The sequence below is a fragment of the Ranitomeya imitator genome, chromosome 1, assembly GCF_032444005.1.
Source record: "Ranitomeya imitator isolate aRanImi1 chromosome 1, aRanImi1.pri, whole genome shotgun sequence".
Taxonomy (NCBI): domain Eukaryota; kingdom Metazoa; phylum Chordata; class Amphibia; order Anura; family Dendrobatidae; genus Ranitomeya; species Ranitomeya imitator.
This window is the reverse complement of record NC_091282.1, coordinates 1,225,769,062-1,225,793,193: the sequence shown is the minus strand read 5'-3', so window position 1 is coordinate 1,225,793,193 and position 24,132 is coordinate 1,225,769,062. Positions and strand designations below refer to the sequence as shown.

General features: G+C 51.3%; 1 protein-coding gene across 1 annotated transcript in view; it reads right to left on the bottom strand.

Annotated features, from left to right (window-relative positions):
• SFXN5 (sideroflexin 5) overlaps positions 1-24,132 on the bottom strand; it is a 345,747-nt gene that overhangs the window by 243,164 nt on the left and 78,451 nt on the right. The window contains exons 7-9 of the mRNA XM_069745104.1: positions 20,283-20,336; positions 16,108-16,164; positions 6,251-6,316 (exon numbers count right to left, since the gene is read on the bottom strand). Of these exons, the coding sequence (XP_069601205.1) occupies positions 6,251-6,316; positions 16,108-16,164; positions 20,283-20,336 (177 nt within the window). The remainder of the gene's footprint in view (positions 1-6,250; positions 6,317-16,107; positions 16,165-20,282; positions 20,337-24,132) is intronic.

Genomic DNA, 24,132 nt, shown 5'->3' with positions numbered 1-24,132 from the left:
CTCCATTACTACTTTTCTCTCATACTAGCACACCATTACTACTACTCTCATATTAGCTCACCTCCATTATTACTACTCGCTCATACTAGCACACCTCCATTACTACTAATGGCTCATACTAGCTCACCTCCATTACTACTACTCGCTCTTACTAGCTTACCTCCATTACTACTACTACCGGCTCAAACTAGCTCACCTCCATTACTACTTCTCGCTCATACTAGCACACCTCCATTACTACTAGTAGCTCATACTAGCTCACCTCCATTACTACTACTAACACATACTAGCTCACCTCCATTAGTACTACTCGCTCATACTAGCTCACCTCCATTACTACTACTAGCTCATACTAGCACACCTCCGTTACTCCAACTCGCTCATACTACCACACCTCCGTTACTACTACTCGCTCATACTAGCTCACCTCTATTACTACTACTAGCTGATACTTGCTCACCTCCATTACTACTACTCGCTCATACTAGCACACCTCCATTACTACTACTCGCTCATACTAGCTCACATCCATTACTACTACTCGCTCATACTAGCACACCTCCATTACTACTACTAGCTCATACTAGCTCACCTCCATTACTACTACTAGCTCATACTAGCTCACCTCCATTACTACTACTCGCTCATACTAGCACACCTCCATTACTACTACTCGCTCATACTAGCTCACCTCCATTACTACTACTCGCTCATACTAGCTCACCTCCATTACTACTACTAGCTCATACTCGCTCACCTCCATTACTACTACTCGCTCATACTAGCTCACCTCCATTACTACTACTCGCTCATACTAGCACACCTCCATTACTACTACTCGCTCATACTAGGTCACTTCCATTACTACTCGCTCATACTAGCTCACCTCCATTACTACTACTCGCTCATACTAGCTCACCTCCATTACTACTACTCGCTCATACTAGCTCACCTCCATTACTACTCGCTCATACTAGCTCACCTCTATTACTACTACTGGCTCATCCTAGCACACCTCCATTACTACTACTCGCTCATACTAGCTCACCTCCATTACTACTACTGGCTCATACTAGCTCACCTCCATTACTACTACTCGCTTATACTAGCTCACCTCCATTACTACTACCGGCTCATACCAGCTCACCTCCATTACTACTACTTGCTCATACTAGCTCACCTCCATTATTACTACTCGCTCATACTCGCTCACCTCCATTACTACTACTCGATCATACTAGCTCACCTCCATTACTACTACTCGCTCATACTAGCACACCTCCATTACTACTACTCGCTCATACTAGCTCACCTCCATTATTACTACTCGCTCATACTAGCTCACCTCCATTACTACTACTCGCTCATACTCGCTCACCTCCATTACTACTACTCGCTCATACTAGCTCACCTCCATTACTACTACTCGCTCATACTAGCTCACCTCCATTACTACTACTCGCTCATACTAGCTCACCTCCATTATTACTACTCGCTCATACTAGCTCACCTCCATTATTACTACTCGCTCATACTCGCTCACCTCCATTACTACTACTCGATCATACTAGCTCACGTCACAGATTTGTGAATGGGCTAAATGACAAATTAGGTTCTGCTATACTGACAAACTCAGCTCTGCTACACGTTCAAAGAAGAAAGGGGAAAAGTGAAAATGCTGCGTCTCGGGTAAATTATCTTGTAAGCTCGCTCACGAAGGGGGTGTGAATACTTTCTAACAAGCCGGCATCCAGCCTAAGTAGTAATAACCTGCAGCTCCTGCCGTCGGATCAGACAATGCTCCTTCCTTTGTTTCCCGCTCACATCACTAATCCCCTGCCGCCCCTTTAATTTGGACCATACTCGTTATCACACACCCGGCATGGGGCAGCCCTAAGCTGCGGCGCTTTGTCTCGCCGTGCCCCTTTCTCCGCGCTGTTCGGAGAGGTACCAGGTCGCTGTAGAACAAAACGTCGTGCCTTTGTCTGATGCCCCCCCGGCTCGTGAGGCCAAAGACTTCATTAACTGATGGCTGCTGTCAATTAGCTGCAAATCCCCTCCCAGTGAGAGCCTATTAGTGCGAGATGACCTGAAAACAAGTGCCATCACCCCTAGTGGTCTCGCATTAATTAAATAGGACCCCTCCGAGACGGCGGCCCACTGAGCAGCAGGAAAACACACATGGGGTGACGGGCACGGCCTGGCGAGGAGGGGTCACAGAGAGATAATATTTGTGGTGATTAACCAGAAATCTACTTAACCTCTGCTCATTAATTATGTGTATTCCCACGGAATCCATGTCCGATGGCGCTGACCTCCGCCCGCAGCCGGGGCTTTGATTACCGGCCCGTGTAATGTAGGCTGGGGAGGGGGCACGGTGCCAAATACCAGGGAGATGATGGCTGGACGGAGAACCATCAAGCCAGCAGTAGTCGTGCCGCACATTGTAGGCCCCGGCGTGCCAGGCGAAAGGGTCTGACATGTGCCCTCGTGGCACAGAACACCATTTTCCCACTATCTAAGATTTGGCAGATTTGGTTTCGCCGCTGCGAGCTTTGTCCGGTGTTCACATTCTGAGATCAGATTTCCTTAATGACGCGTTGCTGTTTGTCACGATTCCCCTGACCGCTGTCACCAATGGGTCAGGATTCACACCGTGACCGTCACCCCTACGTCACGGAATGAGGTGACTTTAGGCCAACAGACGGCTATCACATGTGCAGGGGGGCTTATCTTAGTTATCCCTCCACTCCACGATGTGATGAAAAACCACACACAAGGCTATTGACCTCTTAGTTTACAGCAGGGGCTTATTCTAGGTATCCCACTGCTTTCAATATACCACAAACTGCAGGGATTTATGTATATCCCGCTTACAGTTCCACTTAACACTTGCAGTTCTCTGGCGCCCCCGTTACTCTCAGGTCAGATTAGGTACTGCACCCTGGGTAATTAGTCGCCAGAAAGGCTGCCTGCTATGTACTGGCTATTGGGCACGCTGCAGCGACGCGATAACTACTCCCACTCAGGCAGGAACAATAATTATTAACCCCGCAGCCGCTTCAGCATCACCCAAAAGTCTGCACACTATCGGTATCACTGCCACCAGCTTCGATTAAACGGGTCCGAAGCTAACCCAACACAACAGTAACAGTAGCGTATTTTCCCTTCAAGAGACTTAGGGTACGGTTTAGAACAGAAGAACGAACTAATATTAAATATTATATTCCATAAGAATTAGGCAGTGCTTTATAAAAAATAGTTTATAAAGATGTTACAAATGAGACAATTGCAAATATGTACAAGGGTAATTATAACATAAAGGGAATAAATGAGAAAAAGCAACACTTACATGTTCAAAGCATGACAGGCAACCAGGCTAGTGGAGTTTTTCCCATACGTCCCAGCTCATTTGGACGTGAGCAGGGCTCTTCCAGGACAAGACAAGAAATCAAGCAGCAAGACGCTCCTCAGAGCCTGCCAGACACTTAAAACATTAAGGCTGTGACATCACAGAAAGGCTGGCTTATCCAGACCCTCCTCTCTCTACATTCTGCCTAAACTTTAAACTATTCTCTCTAATTTCTATAACTTCACTACAAAACGTGTCAGAGTCCTAAAAAGCTCATCATTCATCTCAGATTAACGTGAGCATTCTAATGAGATCAAATATGTCCTATCTGGGATACATATTTACAGAGAAAACCCTACTTCTTTACCAGACGGAGTTAGAAACCCGAGTTTCATGGGAGGTGTAGATACACCGAGTGAGACTACGAATATATATTTTCATGTTCCTAGCTTAAATCGTTTGCCTAATATCTTACAAAAACTAAACAAAGAATCTTTCCTGAATCTTGGAGCCACTTTTCCAGTTTGAACTAGAGAATGTGGGAGGGGTGAGGGACTTTCCTCTGAGCCTGGAATTTACGACCCCAGAGCAATAAAACCCCCTTCTAGCATACAGTCCGTAGCCCAGAGAGAAACAAGTAGAGTCAGCTAGTGAAGGGGGGGGTTTAGCCCACCTCATGGGCTGACGAGCAACTAAACTTATGTGATATTTCATACCATATCGTGACACTGTTATTTGTGCCAAATTTGCCAACATGTCGCGTTATATTATTATATCCATTTCCGTCTACAGACGTTTTTTGTTTTTCTTTTACACCTTTTTTATTTTTGGTATTTTTCGCCTGTTTTTCCTTTAAACTTTATTCTTCTTTTAATTTGTGCCTTTTTTTAATAGTTGTATTTTATACGTGTCCGCCAAGATTTTTCCGTTCGTTATTGTGGGCGAGAGGTTTGTTTGCGGATGATTCATCAGTTGCGATGTTTACAAACCTTTCTAAATGTGTTTATGGGAGTTATTTTTTTTTATTTTGTTTTGTGAGACTTTTTACACAACAAAGTCATTATACAAAAATAAATAAATTTGATTTTTCCACAAATTTGCTGAACCCCTTGCACCATTTTGAAAAATTTGGCGCAAAAAATATCAATGAATATCACAATGTCATAAAAGACAAGTGACATAAAAAAAAAACACAAATGAAATTTGTTTGTTTTTTCAAAGTTTTTACAGATTAGAAGGAATTACTATAATTAAAAAAATTTTTTTTAGCCTATTGAACTAAAAATTGTAATATTAGTATTACTATTATTACTACTTCTTTATTACTATTTATTGTTTTTATTACACTATTATTGCTATTACTAATAGAATAAAATAAAATTCTAAAATAATAATACCAATAATAAAATCTAATAATATAATAAAAAAAATATTAAAATGAAATAATAATGTAAAATAATAAATAATATCATATTAAGTAATAATCAAAAAACAATAGGGAAATAATAAGAACAATTTATTAAAATAATAGAATATAATAATCTAATAATGAAAAAATAGAGAAATAATAATATAATAAATAATATTAAAATGAAATAATAATGTAAAATAAATAATATCATAATGAAGTAATAAAGAAAAAATAACAATAGGGAAATAATAAGAACAATATATTAAAATAATAATAGAATATAATTAATAATCTAATAATGAAATAATGAAAAAAATAGAGAAATAATAATATAATAAATAATATTAAAATGAAATAATAATGTAAAATAAATAATATCATAACGAAGTAATAAAGAAAAAATAACAATAGGGAAATAATAAGAACATTATATTAAAATAATAATAGAATATAATAAATAAAATAATAATGAAATAACAACAACTGGTAAATATGGATTATTAGATGCAAACATTTCCAAATAAATTACAAATAATTTTTCCCAGGGTGGGGAGGATTTTTAAAGTCATCGCAGGATTCCTCCGGCCAGAGTAGATCCACTGTATTCTGACTGATGCAGGCTCTGCGGGGGTGGAGCCTAAGTTTCCCATTGGTGTTCTCTGACTGACAAGCTCCGCCCCTGAGGTCTTGGATCAGGTATTTCTGGCTAAAGTCTTCCTTTATTTAGGGCACAGCGGATTTAGAACGTTTTCCCTTCTGTACCTAGAACTTAAAGGCATTGACCGTCTGCTGATTTTCCGTGGACGATGCCTCCTCAGTCTGTGGTTGGTGTCTGGCACTATCCATGACCTCACGTTCCCCTCCTATGTGTAGCGTGCTGCCCGTATTTATATCAGACCCTGTACATGTTCAGTCATGAAGATACAAGAATCTCCCAGAATGCAGCACAGCAGACGGTACCGCCTCCGAGGAGCTTAGATACATCATTGGCGGTGCAATGTGTCATGTGCCGGTCAGACGGAGAGGTCGTGCAATGTGACCGTTGTTACTCCGCAGGCGGACAGAGGACGCAGCGCGAGGACTGCGGGTAAATGAGGCCAATTAGTCAGCGATCACTTTCTAATTAGTAATGGTTGCTTGTTAATTGGCTGACATGCTGGAGAACGGCCGGCGACCATATTGGTCAGCGCCACAGGCCGGCTTCTTCCTCTGTGGCGCGGTCATAGCACACATAGCGCTATATCACAGCATCCAATGAGAACGGATTATCTGTGTCCCTATGACAACACTTCCTGCTCTGACCGTACAATCTCACCTGCTGGATCTATTAATGTTCTCACTAATAGCGTTCAGCCTTTGGCTGAGGCGTCCCTACTAGAGGCTCCCCATCACTAGTGCGTACAGGGTGTGGCCCCTGATATAACAACGAGGGCCGCTGCACAAACAGGGACGACAAGGGCCCGGTCAGGGGCGTCAGGTGTACTCACTGCTATAGAGACCGCGCTGACGACAGCTCCAGTGTATCCCAGAATGAACTTGGACGTGGGAGAAGGCTGCAAAACAGGAGGAGACAGTCAGCAGGTATGCGTCAGTCAGCAGGTATGCGTCAGTCAGCAGGAATGCGTCAGTCAGCAGGTATGAGTTAGTCAGCAGGTATGCGTCAGTCAGCAGGTACGCGTCAGTCAGCAGGTATGAGTCAGTCAGCGTCAGTCAGCAGGTATGCGTCAGGCAGCAGGTATGAATCAGTCAGCAGGTACGTGTCAGTCAGCAGGTATGCGTCAGTCAGCAGGTATGCGTCAGTCAGCAGGTACACGTCAGTCAGCAGGGATGCGTCAGTGAGCAGGTATGCGACAGTCAGCGTCAGTCAGCAGGGATGCGTCAGGCAGCAGGTATTAGTCAGTCAGCGTCAGTCAGCAGGGATGCGTCAGGCAGCAGGGATGCGTCAGTCAGCAGGTATGCGACAGTCAGCAGGTGTGCTCAGTCAGCAAGTATGCGACAGTCAGCAGGTATGCGACAGTCAGCAGGTATGAGTCAGTCAGCGTCAGTCAGCAGGGATGCGTCAGGCAGCAGGTATGCGACAGTCAGCGTCAGTCAGCAGGGATGCGTCAGGCAGCAGGTATGAGTCAGTCAGCGTCAGTCAGCAGGGATGCGTCAGGCAGCAGAGATGCGTCAGTCAGCAGGTGTGCGTCAGTCAGCAGGTGTGCTCAGTCAGCAAGTATGCGACAGTCAGCAGGTATGCGACAGTCAGCAGGTATGAGTCAGTCAGCGTCAGTCAGCAGGGATGCGTCAGGCAGCAGGGATGCGTCAGTCAGCAGGGACGCGTCAGTCAGCAGGTATGCGTCAGTCAGCAGGTGTGCGTCAGTCAGCAGGTACGCGTCAGTCAGCAGGTATGAGTCAGTCAGCAGGTATGAGTCAGTCAGCAGGGATGCGTCAGTCAGCAGGTATGAGTCAGTCAGCAGGTATGAGTCAGTCAGCAGGTATGAGTCAGTCAGCAGGGATGCGTCAGTCAGCAGGGATGCGTCAGTCAGCAGGTACGCGTCAGTCAGCAGGGATGCGTCAGTCAGCAGGTACGCGTCAGCAGGGATGCGTCAGTCAGCAGGTATGAGTCAGTCAGCAGGTATGAGTCAGTCAGCAGGTATGAGTCAGTCAGCAGGGATGCGTCAGTCAGCAGGGATGCGTCAGTCAGCAGGTACGCGTCAGCAGGGATGCGTCAGTCAGCAGGTATGAGTCAGTCAGCAGGTATGAGTCAGTCAGCAGGTATGCGTCAGGCAGCAGGGATGCGTCAGTCAGCAGGTATGAGTCAGTCAGCAGGTATGAGTCAGGCAGCAGGGATGCGTCAGTCAGCAGGTATGAGTCAGTCAGCAGGTATGCGTCAGTCAGCAGGGACGCATCAGGCAGCAGGGATGCGTCAGTCAGCAGGGATGAGTCAGTCAGCAGGTATGAGTCAGTCAGCAGGTATGAGTCAGTCAGCAGGTATGAGTCAGTCAGCAGGTATGCGTCAGTCAGCAGGGATGCATCAGGCAGCAGGGATGCGTCAGTCAGCAGGGATGCGTCAGTCAGCAGGGATGCGTCAGGCAGCAGGTACGCGTCAGGCAGCAGGTATGCGTCAGGCAGCAGGTATGCGTCAGTCAGCAGGTATGAGTCAGTCAGCAGGTATGCGACAGTCAGCAGGTGTGCGTCAGTCAGCAGGTACGCGTCAGTCAGCAGGTATGCGTCAGTCAGCAGGTACGCGTCAGGCAGCAGGGATGAGTCAGTCAGCAGGTATGCGTCAGGCAGCAGGTATGAATCAGTCAGCAGGTATGCGTCAGTCAGCAGGTACGCGTCAGTCAGCAGGTATGAGTCAGTCAGCAGGTATGCGTCAGTCAGCAGGTATGCGACAGTCAGCAGGTGTGCGTCAGTCAGCAGGTATGAGTCAGTCAGCAGGGATGAGTCAGTCAGCAGGTATGCGTCAGTCAGCAGGTATGCGTCAGTCAGCAGGTACGCGTCAGTCAGCAGGTATGAGTCAGTCAGCAGGTATGCGTCAGTCAGCAGGTATGCGACAGTCAGCAGGTGTGCGTCAGTCAGCAGGTACGCGTCAGTCAGCAGGTACGTGTCAGTCAGCAGGTATGAGTCAGTCAGCAGGTATGCGTCAGTCAGCAGGTACGCGTCAGGCAGCAGGGATGCGTCAGTAAACAGGTACGGGTCAGTCAGCAGGTACGCGTCAGTAAGCAGGTATGCGTCAGTAAGCAGGTATGCGTCCCACAACAACCCTGCCATCCCGCGGAATGAGAACTTGCACAACTCTACAATATACGTCGTGCTTCCGTCCCAGGACCTTCAGGATCTCTGCTTGCTGCCGGTGAATGAGGACATCTTATATTCCAGACCTGATACTGCTCGCAGCTGAGGGTTTGTCACAGTTGCATTCCATCCTTCGTCCTGGATTCTAGCGACAGATTGGAGCAAACAATTAACACAGGATTTTATTTTTTTGTAGTTGATTGTTTTACCTCCTGGATAATCCTGTAGAGGGGATACCACTGTAACAAACCCTCAGCTGTGAGAAGCATTCTGTCTGGACAGCGTGTTCTATCTGCTGCTATTCACTGACAACCAGAGCTCCGGAAATAAAACCCAGACAGTGGACTGACGACATGCAGCATGAGAAAAAGTCTTCACGTCCCGTGAGGAGTTTTCTCATGCCCCTATGACAACACTTCTGTGCTCAAGAGCTTTCATACATAGGCCAGAAAAAGATAAGAGGGTCTGATGGCACAATGATGGCTATGGGGCACAGCGGGGGAAGAAGTGTTGTCATGGGGACACTAGGAGGTCGGGAGCATCACCTCTGATGGCACAATAACTATGGGGCACAGCGGGGGAAGAAGTGTTGTCATGGGGACACTAGGAGGTCGGGAGCATCACCTCTGATGGCGCAATAACTATGGGGCACAGCGGGGGAAGAAGTGTTGTCATGGGGACACTAGGAGGTCGGGAGCATCACCTCTGATGGCGCAATAACTATGGGGCACAGCGGGGGAAGAAGTGTTGTCATGGGGACACTAGGAGGCCGGGAGCGTCACCTCTGATGGCGCAATAACTATGGGGCACAGCGGGGGAAGAAGTGTTGTCATGGGGACACTAGGAGGCCGGGAGCGTCACCTCTGATGGCGCAATAACTATGGGGCACAGCGCTGGGAAGAAGTGTTGTCATGGGGACACTAGGAGGCCGGGAGCGTCACCTCTGATGGCGCAATAACTATGGGGCACAGCGGGGGAAGAAGTGTTGTCATGGGGACACTAGGAGGCCGGGAGCGTCACCTCTGATGGCGCAATAACTATGGGGCACAGCGCTGGGAAGAAGTGTTGTCATGGGGACACTAGGAGGCCGGAGCGTCACCTCTGATGGCACAATAACTACGGGGCACAGCGCTGGGAAGAAGTGTTGTCATGGGGACACTAGGAGGCCGGAGCGTCACCTCTGATGGCGCAATAACTATGGGGCACAGCGCTGGGAAGAAGTGTTGTCATGGGGACACTAGGAGGCCGGAGCGTCACCTCTGATGGCGCAATAACTATGGGGCACAGTGCTGGGAAGAAGTGTTGTCATCGGGACACTAGGAGGCCGGGAGCGTCACCTCAGATGGCGCAATAACTATGGGGCACAGCGGGGGAAGAAGTGTTGTCATGGGGACACTAGGAGGCCGGGAGCGTCACCTCAAATGGCGCAATAACTATGGGGCACAGCGGGGGAAGAAGTGTTGTCATGGGGACACTAGGAGGCCGGGAGCGTCACCTCTGATGGCACAATAACTATGGGGCACAGCGGGGGAAGAAGTGTTGTCATGGGGACACTAGGAGGCCGGGAGCGTCACCTCTGATGGCGCAATAACTATGGGGCACAGCGGGGGAAGAAGTGTTGTCATGGGGACACTAGGAGGTCGGGAGCATCACCTCTGATGGCACAATAACTATGGGGCACAGCGGGGGAAGAAGTGTTGTCATGGGGACACTAGGAGGCCGGGAGCGTCACCTCTGATGGCGCAATAACTATGGGGCACAGCACTGGGAAGAAGTGTTGTCATCGGGACACTAGGAGGCCGGGAGCGTCACCTCAGATGGCGCAATAACTATGGGGCACAGCGGGGGAAGAAGTGTTGTCATGGGGACACTAGGAGGCCGGGAGCGTCACCTCTGATGGCGCAATAACTATGGGGCACAGCGGGGGAAGAAGTGTTGTCATGGGGACACTAGGAGGCCGGGAGCGTCACCTCTGATGGCGCAATAACTATGGGGCACAGCGGGGGAAGAAGTGTTGTCATGGGGACACTAGGAGGTCGGGAGCATCACCTCTGATGGCACAATAACTATGGGGCACAGCGGGGGAAGAAGTGTTGTCATGGGGACACTAGGAGGTCGGGAGCATCACCTCTGATGGCACAATAACTATGGGGCACAGCGGGGGAAGAAGTGTTGTCATGGGGACACTAGGAGGTCGGGAGCATCACCTCTGATGGCGCAATAACTATGGGGCACAGCGGGGGAAGAAGTGTTGTCATGGGGACACTAGGAGGCCGGGAGCGTCACCTCTGATGGCGCAATAACTATGGGGCACAGCGGGGGAAGAAGTGTTGTCATGGGGACACTAGGAGGCCGGGAGCGTCACCTCTGATGGCGCAATAACTATGGGGCACAGCGGGGGAAGAAGTGTTGTCATGGGGACACTAGGAGGTCGGGAGCATCACCTCTGATGGCACAATAACTATGGGGCACAGCGGGGGAAGAAGTGTTGTCATGGGGACACTAGGAGGTCGGGAGCATCACCTCTGATGGCACAATAACTATGGGGCACAGCGGGGGAAGAAGTGTTGTCATGGGGACACTAGGAGGTCGGGAGCATCACCTCTGATGGCGCAATAACTATGGGGCACAGCGGGGGAAGAAGTGTTGTCATGGGGACACTAGGAGGCCGGGAGCGTCACCTCTGATGGCGCAATAACTATGGGGCACAGCGGGGGAAGAAGTGTTGTCATGGGGACACTAGGAGGCCGGGAGCGTCACCTCTGATGGCGCAATAACTATGGGGCACAGCGGGGGAAGAAGTGTTGTCATGGGGACACTAGGAGGCCGGAGCGTCACCTCTGATGGCACAATAACTACGGGGCACAGCGCTGGGAAGAAGTGTTGTCATGGGGACACTAGGAGGCCGGAGCGTCACCTCTGATGGCGCAATAACTATGGGGCACAGCACTGGGAAGAAGTGTTGTCATGGGGACACTAGGAGGCCGGAGCGTCACCTCTGATGGCACAATGATAACTATGGGGCACAGTGCTGGGAAGAAGTGTTGTCATGGGGACACTAGGAGGCCGGGAGCATCACCTCTGATGGTGCAATAACTATGGGGCACAGCACTGGGAAGAAGTGTTGTCATCGGGACACTAGGAGGCCGGGAGCGTCACCTCAGATGGCGCAATAACTATGGGGCACAGCGGGGGAAGAAGTGTTGTCATGGGGACACTAGGAGGCCGGGAGCATCACCTCTGATGGCGCAATAACTATGGGGCATAGCGCTGGGAAGAAGTGTTGTCATGGGGACACTAGGAGGCCGGGAGCGTCACCTCTGATGGCGCAATAACTATGGGGCACAGCGGGGGAAGAAGTGTTGTCATGGGGACACTAGGAGGCCGGGAGCGTCACCTCTGATGGCACAATAACTATGGGGCACAGCGGGGGAAGAAGTGTTGTCATGGGGACACTAGGAGGCCGGGAGCATCACCTCTGATGGCGCAATAACTATGGGGCATAGCGCTGGGAAGAAGTGTTGTCATGGGGACACTAGGAGGCCGGGAGCGTCACCTCTGATGGCGCAATAACTATGGGGCACAGCGGGTGAAGAAGTGTTGTCATGGGGACACTAGGAGGCCGGGAGCGTCACCTCTGATGGTGCAATAACTATGGGGCACAGTGCTGGGAAGAAGTGTTGTCATGGGGACACTAGGAGGCTGGGAGCGTCACCTCTGATGGTGCAATAACTATGGGGCACAGTGCTGGGAAGAAGTGTTGTCATGGGGACACTAGGAGGCCGGGAGCGTCACCTCTGATGGCGCAATAACTATGGGGCACAGTGCTGGGAAGAAGTGTTGTCATGGGAACACTAGGAGGCCGGGAGCGTCATCTCTGATGGCGCAATAACTATGGGGCACAGCGCTGGGAAGAAGTGTTGTCATGGGGACACTAGGAGGCCGGGAGCGTCACCTCTGTTGGCGCAATAACTATGGGGCACAGTGCTGGGAAGAAGTGTTGTCATGGGGACACTAGGAGGCCGGGAGCGTCACCTCTGATGGCGCAATAACTATGGGGCACAGCGCTGGGAAGAAGTGTTATCATGGGGACACTAGGAGGCCGGGAGCGTCACCTCTGATGGCACAATGATAACTATGGGGCACAGCGCTGGGAAGAAGTGTTGTCATGGAGACACTAGGAGGCCGGGAGCATCACCTCTGATGGCGCAATAACTATGGGGCACAGCGCTGGGAAGAAGTGTTGTCATGGGGACACTAGGAGGCCGGGAGCGTCACCTCTGTTTGCGCAATAACTATGGGGCACAGTGCTGGGAAGAAGTGTTGTCATGGGGACACTAGGAGGCCGGGAGCGTCACCTTTGATGGTGCAATAACTATGGGGCACAGTGCTGGGAAGAAGTGTTGTCATGGGGACACTAGGAGGCCGGGATCGTCACCTCTGATGGCACAATAACTATGGGGCACAGCGGGGGAAGAAGTGTTGTCATGGGGACACTAGGAGGCCGGGAGCGTCACCTCTGATGGCGCAATAACTATGGGGCACAGCGCTGGGAAGAAGTGTTGTCATGGGGACACTAGGAGGCCGGGAGCGTCACCTCTGATGGCGCAATAACTATGGGTCACAGCGCTGGGAAGAAGTGTTGTCATGGGGACACTAGGAGGCCGGGAGCGTCACCTCTGATGGCACAATAACTATGGGGCACAGCGCTGGGAAGAAGTGTTGTCATGGGGACACTAGGAGGCCGGGAGCATCACCTCTGATGGTGCAATAACTATGGGTCACAGCGGGGGAAGAAGTGTTGTCATAGGGACACTAGGAGGCCGGGAGCGTCACCTCTGATGGCACAATAACTATGGGGCACAGCGGGGGAAGAAGTGTTGTCATGGGGACACTAGGAGGCCGGGAGCGTCACCTCTGATGGTGCAATAACTATGGGGCACAGCGGGGGAAGAAGTGTTGTCATGGGGACACTAGGAGGCCGGGAGCGTCACCTCTGTTGGCGCAATAACTATGGGGCACAGTGCTGGGAAGAAGTGTTGTCATGGGGACACTAGGAGGCCGGGAGCATCACCTCTGATGGCGCAATAACTATGGGGCACAGCGGGGGAAGAAGTGTTGTCATAGGGACACTAGGAGGCCGGGAGCGTCACCTCTGATGGCACAATAACTATGGGGCACAGTGCTGGGAAGAAGTGTTGTCATGGGGACACTAGGAGGCCGGGAGCGTCACCTCTGTTGGCGCAATAACTATGGGGCACAGTGCTGGGAAGAAGTGTTGTCATAGGGACACTAGGAGGCCGGGAGCGTCACCTCTGATGGTGCAATAACTATGGGGCACAGTGCTGGGAAGAAGTGTTGTCATGGGGACACTAGGAGGCCGGGAGCGTCACCTCTGTTGGCGCAATAACTATGGGGCACAGTGCTGGGAAGAAGTGTTGTCATAGGGACACTAGGAGGCCGGGAGCGTCACCTCTGTTGGCGCAATAACTATGGGGCACAGTGCTGGGAAGAAGTGTTGTCATGGGGACACTAGGAGGCCGGGAGCGTCACCTCTGATGGCGCAATAACTATGGGGCACAGCGCTGGGAAGAAGTGTTGTCATAGGGACACTAGGAGGCCGGGAGCGTCACCTCTGATGGTGCAATAACTATGGGGCACAGTGCTGGGAAGAAGTGTTGTCATAGGGACACTAGGAGGCCGGGAGCGTCACCTCTGTTGGCGCAATAACTATGGGGCACAGTGCTGGGAAGAAGTGTTGTCATGGGGACACTAGGAGGCCGGGAGCGTCACCTCTGTTGGCGCAATAACTATGGGGCACAGTGCTGGGAAGAAGTGTTGTCATAGGGACACTAGGAGGGCGGGAGCGTCACCTCTGATGGTGCAATAACTATGGGGCACAGTGCTGGGAAGAAGTGTTGTCATGGGGACACTAGGAGGCCGGGAGCGTCACCTCTGTTGGCGCAATAACTATGGGGCACAGTGCTGGGAAGAAGTGTTGTCATAGGGACACTAGGAGGCCGGGAGCGTCACCTCTGTTGGCGCAATAACTATGGGGCACAGTGCTGGGAAGAAGTGTTGTCATAGGGACACTAGGAGGCCGGGAGCGTCACCTCTGTTGGCGCAATAACTATGGGGCACAGTGCTGGGAAGAAGTGTTGTCATAGGGACACTAGGAGGCCGGGAGCGTCACCTCTGTTGGCGCAATAACTATGGGGCACAGTGCTGGGAAGAAGTGTTGTCATGGGGACACTAGGAGGCCGGGAGCGTCACCTCTGATGGCGCAATAACTATGGGGCACAGCGCTGGGAAGAAGTGTTGTCATAGGGACACTAGGAGGCCGGGAGCGTCACCTCTGATGGTGCAATAACTATGGGGCACAGTGCTGGGAAGAAGTGTTGTCATAGGGACACTAGGAGGCCGGGAGCGTCACCTCTGTTGGCGCAATAACTATGGGGCACAGCGCTGGGAAGAAGTGTTGTCATAGGGACACTAGGAGGCCGGGAGCGTCACCTCTGGCACATAGCGAATACATCACATGTTATCACTGCTCTATAACTGCTGATATATAGAGGAGATTGTAGGGGTTGTCCCCGGGTCCTATCACAGGATAAGAGAGAACCAAGACTGGTGAACACCAATTAATCCTGAGCAACACTCTACACTGTCACACATCCCCATAGAGGTGAATGGAGCAGTGGTCACGTGTGCATTACTGCTCCCATAGAGGTGAATGGAACGGTGGTCACACATGCATTACTGCTCCCATAGAGGTGAATGGAACGGTGGTCACACGTGGTCTACTGCTCCCATAGAGGTGAATGGAGCGCTGGACACATGTGTGACTTCCTAAGACATCTGCTTGCTGTCAGTGAATGAAAACATCCTTATTCACATATCAACGGTTGTGCTACATATAAAAGCAGAAGAAACCCATTTCCTGTGCTGACACTTTGCTACAATGTATCAGCGCCGGTAACATACAGCCGTCTGGAGCAGAACGATGATCAGATACAATTGTCACAAACCTGCGAGAAGATGAGGATGATGGTGATGTAAAGAGGAGACAATCACTGACAGCAAGCAGAGCTATTGAAAAAGGCAAAGGAGGGAAACAAAGTGTCGGAGATGGTTCTGATGACACCAGGAATCTACAGTCGCAGCGGAGGTGAAGGAGATGGAAGGGGAGGATGGCAGTGGGCCGAGGGTGGCAGCGGGCTGAGGGTGGCGGCGGGCCGAGGGTGGCGGCGGGCCGAGGGTGGCGACGGGCCGAGGGTGGCGGCGGGCCGAGGGTGGCGGCGGGCCGAGGGTGGCGGCGGGCCGAGGGTGGCGGCGGGCCGAGGGTGGCGGTGGGACGAGGGTGGCGCTACTTACCCCTCCCAGCGATGCGCAGACAGAAAAGAAGGACAGCGGGAAAAGAAAGTGAAAGAGAGCAGATGAGATGAAATGTGCACGGATCCGGTGAGCACGGACGGAGGAGGTGATGACATGAGCAGTATGGATTCCGGTCCCTGAGTCCTCGGACAATCAGCCCCGGGGGTCCGCAGGGAGACACGGTCCTCACCTTGCTCGCGTTGCGATTTGCATAGTTGACACCCGCATTGTGACTCTGATTCAACCACTGCGAAAGAGAAAAGCAGAGAGTTATGGCTACCACCGCACTGCTGAGGGTGGCCCCCGAGGCCCAGGACCCCAGGGACGTCCACGGCTGTACACATCACTCCGAATCATTATTTCATGTAACTTCCCAATATGAATTGTATGTGGACAGGAAGTGTTGTCATAGGGACGCAGAGGGAGAAGCTGTGGAACGTTAATCTTCTTTTGTGCCCTCAGACCGTGCGGACACAGTGCAGCGGCTCCCGTGGTGGGATCACGGGCTCCGTGGTGGGATCACGGGCAGTGTGCGCAGGGGAACCGCAGGTTCTGTGACAGGCGCCCTGTTTACCGCACTGAACAGACGGACCCCGATCCACGCAGGAGTTATCAAAGCCCACGGCAGCTTTCTAAATGTCACTATGGTGGTGTCAGCGACAAACACATGTCACCGGCTGTGAGTGGGATCAGCACTCAGCGGAGTAACCCCTTCACTGCCACACGCTAAGCGGCGGAAACAGCGAGGTGTAGAATGGACGAGAAGCTCACACTATAATCCAGGCCTCGGAGAGGAGGGAGACGCAGCTCACCCACCGAAACCGCTCGCAAGGAACTCGAACCTGCACACGCCCAGCGATGTAAGCCCGAACCTGCACACGCCCAGCGATGTAAGCCCGAACCTGCACACGCCAAGCGATGTAAGTCCGAACCTGCACACGCCCAGCGATCTAAGCCCGAACCTGCACACGCCCAGCGATCTAAGCCCGAACCTGCACACGCCCAGCGATCTAAGCCCGAACCTGCACACGCCCAGCGATCTAAGCCCAAACCTGCACACGCCCACCGATCTAAGCCCGAACCTGCACACGCCCAGCGATCTAAGCCCGAACCTGCACACGCCCACCGATCTAAGCCCAAACCTGCACACGCCCACCGATCTAAGGCCGAACCTGCACACGCCCACCGATCTAAGCCCAAACATGCACACGCCCACCGATCTAAGCCCAAACCTGCACACGCCAAGCGATCTAAGCCCGAACCTGCACACGCCCAACGATCTAAGCCCAAACCTGCACACTCCAAGCGATCTAAGCCCAAACCTGCACACGCCCAATGATCTAAACCCAAACCTGCACACGCCAAGCGATGTAAGTCCAAACCTGCACACGCCCACCGATCTAAGCCCGAACCTGCACACGCCCACCGATCTAAGCCCAAACCTGCACATGCCAAGCGATCTGAGCCCAAACCTGCACACGCCAAGCGATGCAAGCCCGAACCTGCACACGCCAAGCGATGCAAGTCCGAACCTGCATATGCCCACCGATCCAAGCCCAAACCTGCACATGCCAAGCAATGTAAGTCCGAACCTGCACACGCCCACCGATCTAAGCCCGAACCTGCACACGCCAAGCGATCTAAGCCCGAACCTGCACACGCCCACCGATCTAAGCCCGAACCTGCACACGCCCACTGATCTAAGCCCAAACCTGCACACGCCCACCGATCTAAGCCCAAACCTGCACACGCCCAGCGATCCAAGCCCAAACCTAAACACGCCCAGCGATATAAGCCTAAACCTGCACACGCCCAGCAATCTAAGCCTAAACCTGCACACGCCCACCGATCTAAGCCCAAACCTGCACACGCCAAGCGATCTAAGCCTGAACCTGCACACGCCCAACGATCTAAACTCAAACCTGCACACGCCAAGCGATGTAAGTCCAAACCTGCACACGCCCACCGATCTAAGCCCGAACCTGCACACGCCCACCGATCTAAGCCCAAACCTGCACATGCCAAGCGATCTGAGCCCAAACCTGCACACGCCAAGCGATGCAAGCCCGAACCTGCACACGCCAAGCGATGCAAGTCCGAACCTGCATATGCCCACCGATCCAAGCCCAAACCTGCACATGCCAAGCAATGTAAGTCCGAACCTGCACACGCCCACCGATCTAAGCCCGAACCTGCACACGCCAAGCGATCTAAGCCCGAACCTGCACACGCCCACCGATCTAAGCCCGAACCTGCACACGCCCACCGATCTAAGCCCAAACCTGCACACGCCAAGCGATCTGAGCCCAAACCTGCACACGCCCACCGATCTAAGCCCGAACCTGCACACGCCCACTGATCTAAGCCCAAACCTGCACACGCCCACCGATCTAAGCCCAAACCTGCACACGCCCAGCGATCTAAGCCCAAACCTAAACACGCCCAGCGATATAAGCCTAAACCTGCACACGCCCAGCAATCTAAGCCTAAACCTGCACACGCCCACCGATCTAAGCCCAAACCTGCACACGCCAAGCGATCTAAGCCTGAACCTGCACACGCCCAACGATCTAAACTCAAACCTGCACACGCCAAGTGATGTAAGTCTGAACCTGCACACGCCCACCGATCTAAGCCCGAACCTGTACACGCCAAGCGATATAAGCCCGAACCTGCACACGCCCAACGATCTGAATCCGAACCTGTACACGCCCAGCGATCTAAGCCTAAACCTGCACACGCCCAACGATCTAAGCCCCAACCTGCACACGCCCTCCGATCTGAGCCCGAACCTGTACACGCCCAGCGATCTAAGCCCGAACCTGAACACGCCCAGGGATCTAAGCCTAAACCTGTACACTCCCAGTGATCTAAGCCCAAACCTAAACACCTCCAAAGATCTAAGCCTAAACCTGCACACGCCCAGCGATCTAAGCCCAAACCTAAAAACGCCCAGCGATATAAGCCTAAACCTGCACACGGCCACCGATCTAAGCCCGAACCTGCACACATCCACTAATAAGAGCCCGAACCTGCACACGCCCAGCGATGTAAGCCCAAACCTGCACACATCCACCTATCCGAGCCCAAATCTGCACACTTCCACTCAGCGGAGCCTGAACCTTTATATGTAGCAGTATAACAATAGTTATATTCTTGTACATAGGAAGCAGTATTATAGTAGATATATTCTTGTATATAGGGGGCAGTATTATAGTAGATATATTCTTGTATATACGGGGCAGTATTATAGTAGTTATATTCTTGTACATAGGGGGCAGTATTATAGTAGTTATTGTCTTGTACATAGGGAGCAGTATTATAGTAGTTATATTCTTGTACATAAAAGCAGTATTATAGTAGATATATTCTTGTATATAGGGGCAGTATTATAGTAGATATATTCTTGTATATACGGGGCAGTATTATAGTAGTTATATTCTTGTACATAGGGGGCAGTATTATAGTAGTTATGGTCTTGTACATAGGGAGCAGTATTATAGTAGTTATATTCTTGCACATAGGAGCAGTATTATAGTAGCTACGGTATATTCTTGTACATAGGAGCAGTATTATAGTAGTTATATTCTTGCACATAGGAGCAGTATTATAGTAGTTATATTCTTGCACATAGGAGCAGTATTATAGTAGTTATATTCTTGTACATAGGAGCAGTATTATAGTAGTTATATTTTTGTACATAGGAGCAGTATTATAGTAGTTATATTCTTGTACATAGGGGCAGTATTATAGTAGTTATATTCTTGTACATAGGGGCAGTATTATAGTAGCTATATTCTTGCACATAGGAGCAGTATTATAGTAGTTATATTCTTGTACATAGGGGGCAGTATTATAGTAGTTATATTCTTGCACATAGGAGCAGTATTATAGTAGTTATATTCTTTCAGATAGGGGCAGTATTATAGTAGTTATATTCAATACATAGGGGCAGTATTATAGTAGTTACATTCTTGCACATAGGGGCAGTATTATAGCAGTTATATTCTTAAACATAGGGGCAGTATTATAGCAGTTATATTCTTAAACATAGGGGCAGTATTATAGTAATTATATTCTTGTACATAGGGGCAGTATTATAGTAGTTATATTCTTGTACATAGGGGGCAGTATTATAGTAGCTATATTCTTGTATATAGGGGGCAGTATTATAGTAGTTATATTCTTGCACATGGGGGCAGTATTATAGTAGTTATATTCTTGTACATAGGGGCAGTATTATAGTAGTTATATTCTTACTGCTCCTATGGATAAGAATATAACTACTATAATACTGCCTCCTTTGTAGAAGAATATAATTTAACCTTTTCCTGGCCCACATCACTTGTCTTTTCTGCCTCTTACCTGCCAGAAGACTGTAGATGTCAGGGTCTGATTTGGCAGCAGAAGACCCACAACCTGTAGAAGACAATACAAGATATTTACTATAGAGAGTGAAGATGAATCGCATGGTCTGACATTGTAATTCGGATTACGGGATGTCTCTGTTCCAGTGCCCGATTGCTGGAAGGTATCCACAGTACGGCTCCTCCGGGCAGCGCTTGGTTATACAGCAGGAGATTTACTGAGGCATATGATATGTGAATGTGGCACATCTAAATATATCCGGGGTTCGTTCACCTCCGTGGACAATCTCTCAGTGAAGCGCGGTGCGCAGAGCACCGCCGTCAGTCCTTATGATGTCAACTTCAGACAACACTGGATTATAGATACACACTATAGAGCCACCCCATAATCTGTTACCCAGTGATCCAGTAGTGGGCTCTGAGCTGCAGGGATGAATCAAAAAGAAAGAAAACATTAAAAAAAAAAAAAAATCTCCATAAATCAATAATAAAAGTCAAAATAAAAAACTCTGTAATATTTCTTAGCACAACAATCTGCGTCTTTCTCCTCCTGGATTGATCTCATTCTCTGCTAAATTGTGTCTTCAGCTAATACAGACTTTCCCATTACGTAGATGGGAGACAGAGGCGGGTGCTCATTAAGTTCTATGGAGCTTGCAGCAGAATGTCTGTGTCTGCCTCTAGCTGCTCCTCCCTGTGTGTCTGCCTCTAGCTGCTCCTCCCTGTGTGTCTGCCTCTAGCTGCTCCTCCCTGTGTATCTGCCTCTATCTGCTCCTCCCTGTGTGTCTGCCACTAGCTGCTCCTCCCTGTGTGTCTGCCTCTAGCTGCTCCTCCCTGTGTGTCTGCCACTAGCTGCTCCTCCCTGTGTGTCTGCCTCTAGCTGCTCCTCCCTGTGTGTCTGCCTCTAGCTGCTCCTCCCTGTGTGTCTGCCTCTAGCTGCTACTCCCTGTGTGTCTGCCTCTAGCTGCTCCTCCCTGTGTGTCTGCCACTAGCTGCTCCTCCCTGTGTGTCTGCCTCTAGCTGCTCCTCCCTGTGTATCTGCCACTAGCTGCTCCTCCCTGTGTGTCTGCCTCTAGCTGCTCCTCCCCTGTGTGTCTGCCTCTAGCTGCTCCTCCCTGTGTGTCTGCCTCTAGCTGCTCCTCCATGTGTGTCTGCCTCTAGCTGCTCCTCCGTGTGTCTGCCACTAGCTGCTCCTCCCTGTGTGTCTGCCACTAGCTGCTCCTCCCTGTGTGTCTGCCTCTAGCTGCTCCTCCCCTGTGTGTCTGCCTCTAGCTGCTCCTCCCTGTGTGTCTGCCTCTAGCTGCTCCTCCCTGTGTGTCTGCCTCTAGCTGCTCCTCCCTGTGTGTCTGCCTCTAGCTGCTCCTCCCCTGTGTGTCTGCCTCTAGCTGATCCTCCCTGTGTGTCTGCCACTCGCTGCTCCTCCCTGTGTGTCTGCCTCTAGCTGCTCCTCCCTGTGTGTCTGCCTCTAGCTGCTCCTCCCCTGTGTGTCTGCCTCTAGCTGCTCCTCCCTGTGTGTCTGCCTCTAGCTGCTCCTCCATGTGTGTCTGCCTCTAGCTGCTCCTCCCTGTGTATCTGCCACTAGCTGCTCCTCCCTGTGTGTCTGCCTCTAGCTGCTCCTCCCCTGTGTGTCTGCCTCTAGCTGCTCCTCCCTGTGTGTCTGCCACTCGCTGCTCCTCCCTGTGTGTCTGCCTCTAGCTGCTCCTCCCCTGTGTGTCTGCCTCTAGCTGATCCTCCCTGTGTGTCTGCCACTCGCTGCTCCTCCCTGTGTGTCTGCCTCTAGCTGCTCCTCCCTGTGTGTCTGCCACTAGCTTCTCCTCCCTGTGTGTCTGCCTCTAGCTGCTCCTCCCTGTGTGTCTGCCACTCGCTGCTCCTCCCTGTGTGTCTGCCACTCGCTGCTCCTCCCTGTGTGTCTGCCACTCGCTGCTCCTCCCTGTGTGTCTGCCTCTAGCTGCTCCTCCCTGTGTGTCTGCCTCTAGCTGCTCCTCCCTGTGTGTCTGCCTCTAGCTGCTCCTCCCTGTGTGTCTGCCACTCGCTGCTCCTCCATGTGTGTCTGCCACTAGCTGGTCCTCCCTGTGTGTCTGCCTCTAGCTGATCCTCCCTGTGTGTCTGCACTAGCTGCTCCTCCCTGTGTGTCTGCCACTAGCTGCTCCTTTCCTTTCTTCTAGCACCTTCCCCTCCACCTCTAGCACCTTCCCCTCTGCCTCTACCTCCTCCCCCTCTAGATCCTTCCCCTCCCCCTCTAGCTCCTTCCCTCCCCTCCCCCACTAGCTCCTTCCCCTCCGCCTCTAGCTTCTTCCCCTCTCCCTCTAGCTCCTTCCCCTCCCCCTCTAGCTCCTCCCCATCCCCCTCTTTCCTCTCCGCCTCTAGCTCCTTCCCCTCCGCCTCTAGCTGCTTCCCCTTCCCCTCTAGCTCCTTCCCCTCCGCCTCTACCTCCTCCCCCTCTAGCTCCTTCCCCTCCTCCCCCCACTAGCTCCTTCCATTCCCCCTCTAGCTCCTTCCCATCCGCCTCTAGCATCTTCCCCTCCGCCTCTAGCACCTTCCTCTCCGCCTCTACCACCTTCCCCTCCCCCTCTAGCTCTTTCCCCTCCCCCTCTAGCTCCTTTCCCTCCTCCTCTAGCCCCTCCCCTTCCGTGTCTGCCTCTAGCTCCTCCCATCTCCATTGAAGCTTAGAAGCACCAACGGTCATCTCTTTTCTCACTCAATACATATAATTTTCCCTCAAACAGAGAGTGAAATATGAAGCCAGGAGGAGAAAGCAGTGGATTCCTCTGATAATATTTCTTACAAAGTTTCTTATTCTCTCATTGATTCACAAAATAATAATTTCACTGATTGTGACTTTAAAAATGTGGAGTTTTTTTTAATGATTTAATAGAAATGGTTTACAACTAAAGATGTCCCTGATGGCGATCAGAGCACGGAAGCATGAGGGTCTCTAAGAACATGGAGACTGAGGGGTCCCACGGTGACATCTATGGGCAATGGTGGCAGTGACTGCAATGTGAACAGGGCAGACGATGGGCACAGTAATCTCGGAAGTCCGACAGATTGGGGGTTGTAGTAAAGCACTGTGGTCCCCGGAGCGACCAATAGGTCATCAATGGTGGGACGACATCCGTGGATCGGATACGTAGTGAAACCCCAATGATGAGGGACCTGGAGGATAACATGTGGCCCTGATGCCCCCCGGCCTGCGGCATTACACTCGGGGTGTGGAGAGCAGTGTGCCGCCACTACAGTGCATGGGCCCAGAGTGTTTGCACAGGTGACAAGGGCCGCCGGGAGGACGGATGCCCCCGAGGGCCAGTTAACTAGTTGGCTGATAATTGCTCGGCAGAACATTTCAATCACAGTGACGGCCGCACATTAGTGTAATGGCCGGACATGTCTGGCCGCAGGACACGGCAGGTGTGAGGAGCGGGCCCCTGTCACTTCCGCCAGCGTCTTTGAAGCTGTAATTGACGGTGAAGTGAAAGTTTAATGGAGGCCGACGTGGCCAGTGACAACACGTATCGGAGTCATCCCCACATTACATCCATATATCACTGTGTAGAGGAATTGCACTGTACATCTTACGTAGACCCCATGGTGGACCCCCGGGGGATCTTCTGATCTCGGCCTCATTACAGCAGGGGGGAAGAGTCTGAGAGCAGCTCCTCGCTTCATAAGTGGTGTAAAATAAGAGGGATGGAGGAGTACCAGCCAGGGATGACAGCCAGAGATGACAGTAAGGGGTGACAGCCAGGGGTGACAGCCAGGGATGACAGCCAGGGATGACAGGGGTGACAGCCAGGGATGACAGTAAGGGGTGACAGCCAGAGATGACAGTAAGGGGTGACAGTCAGGGG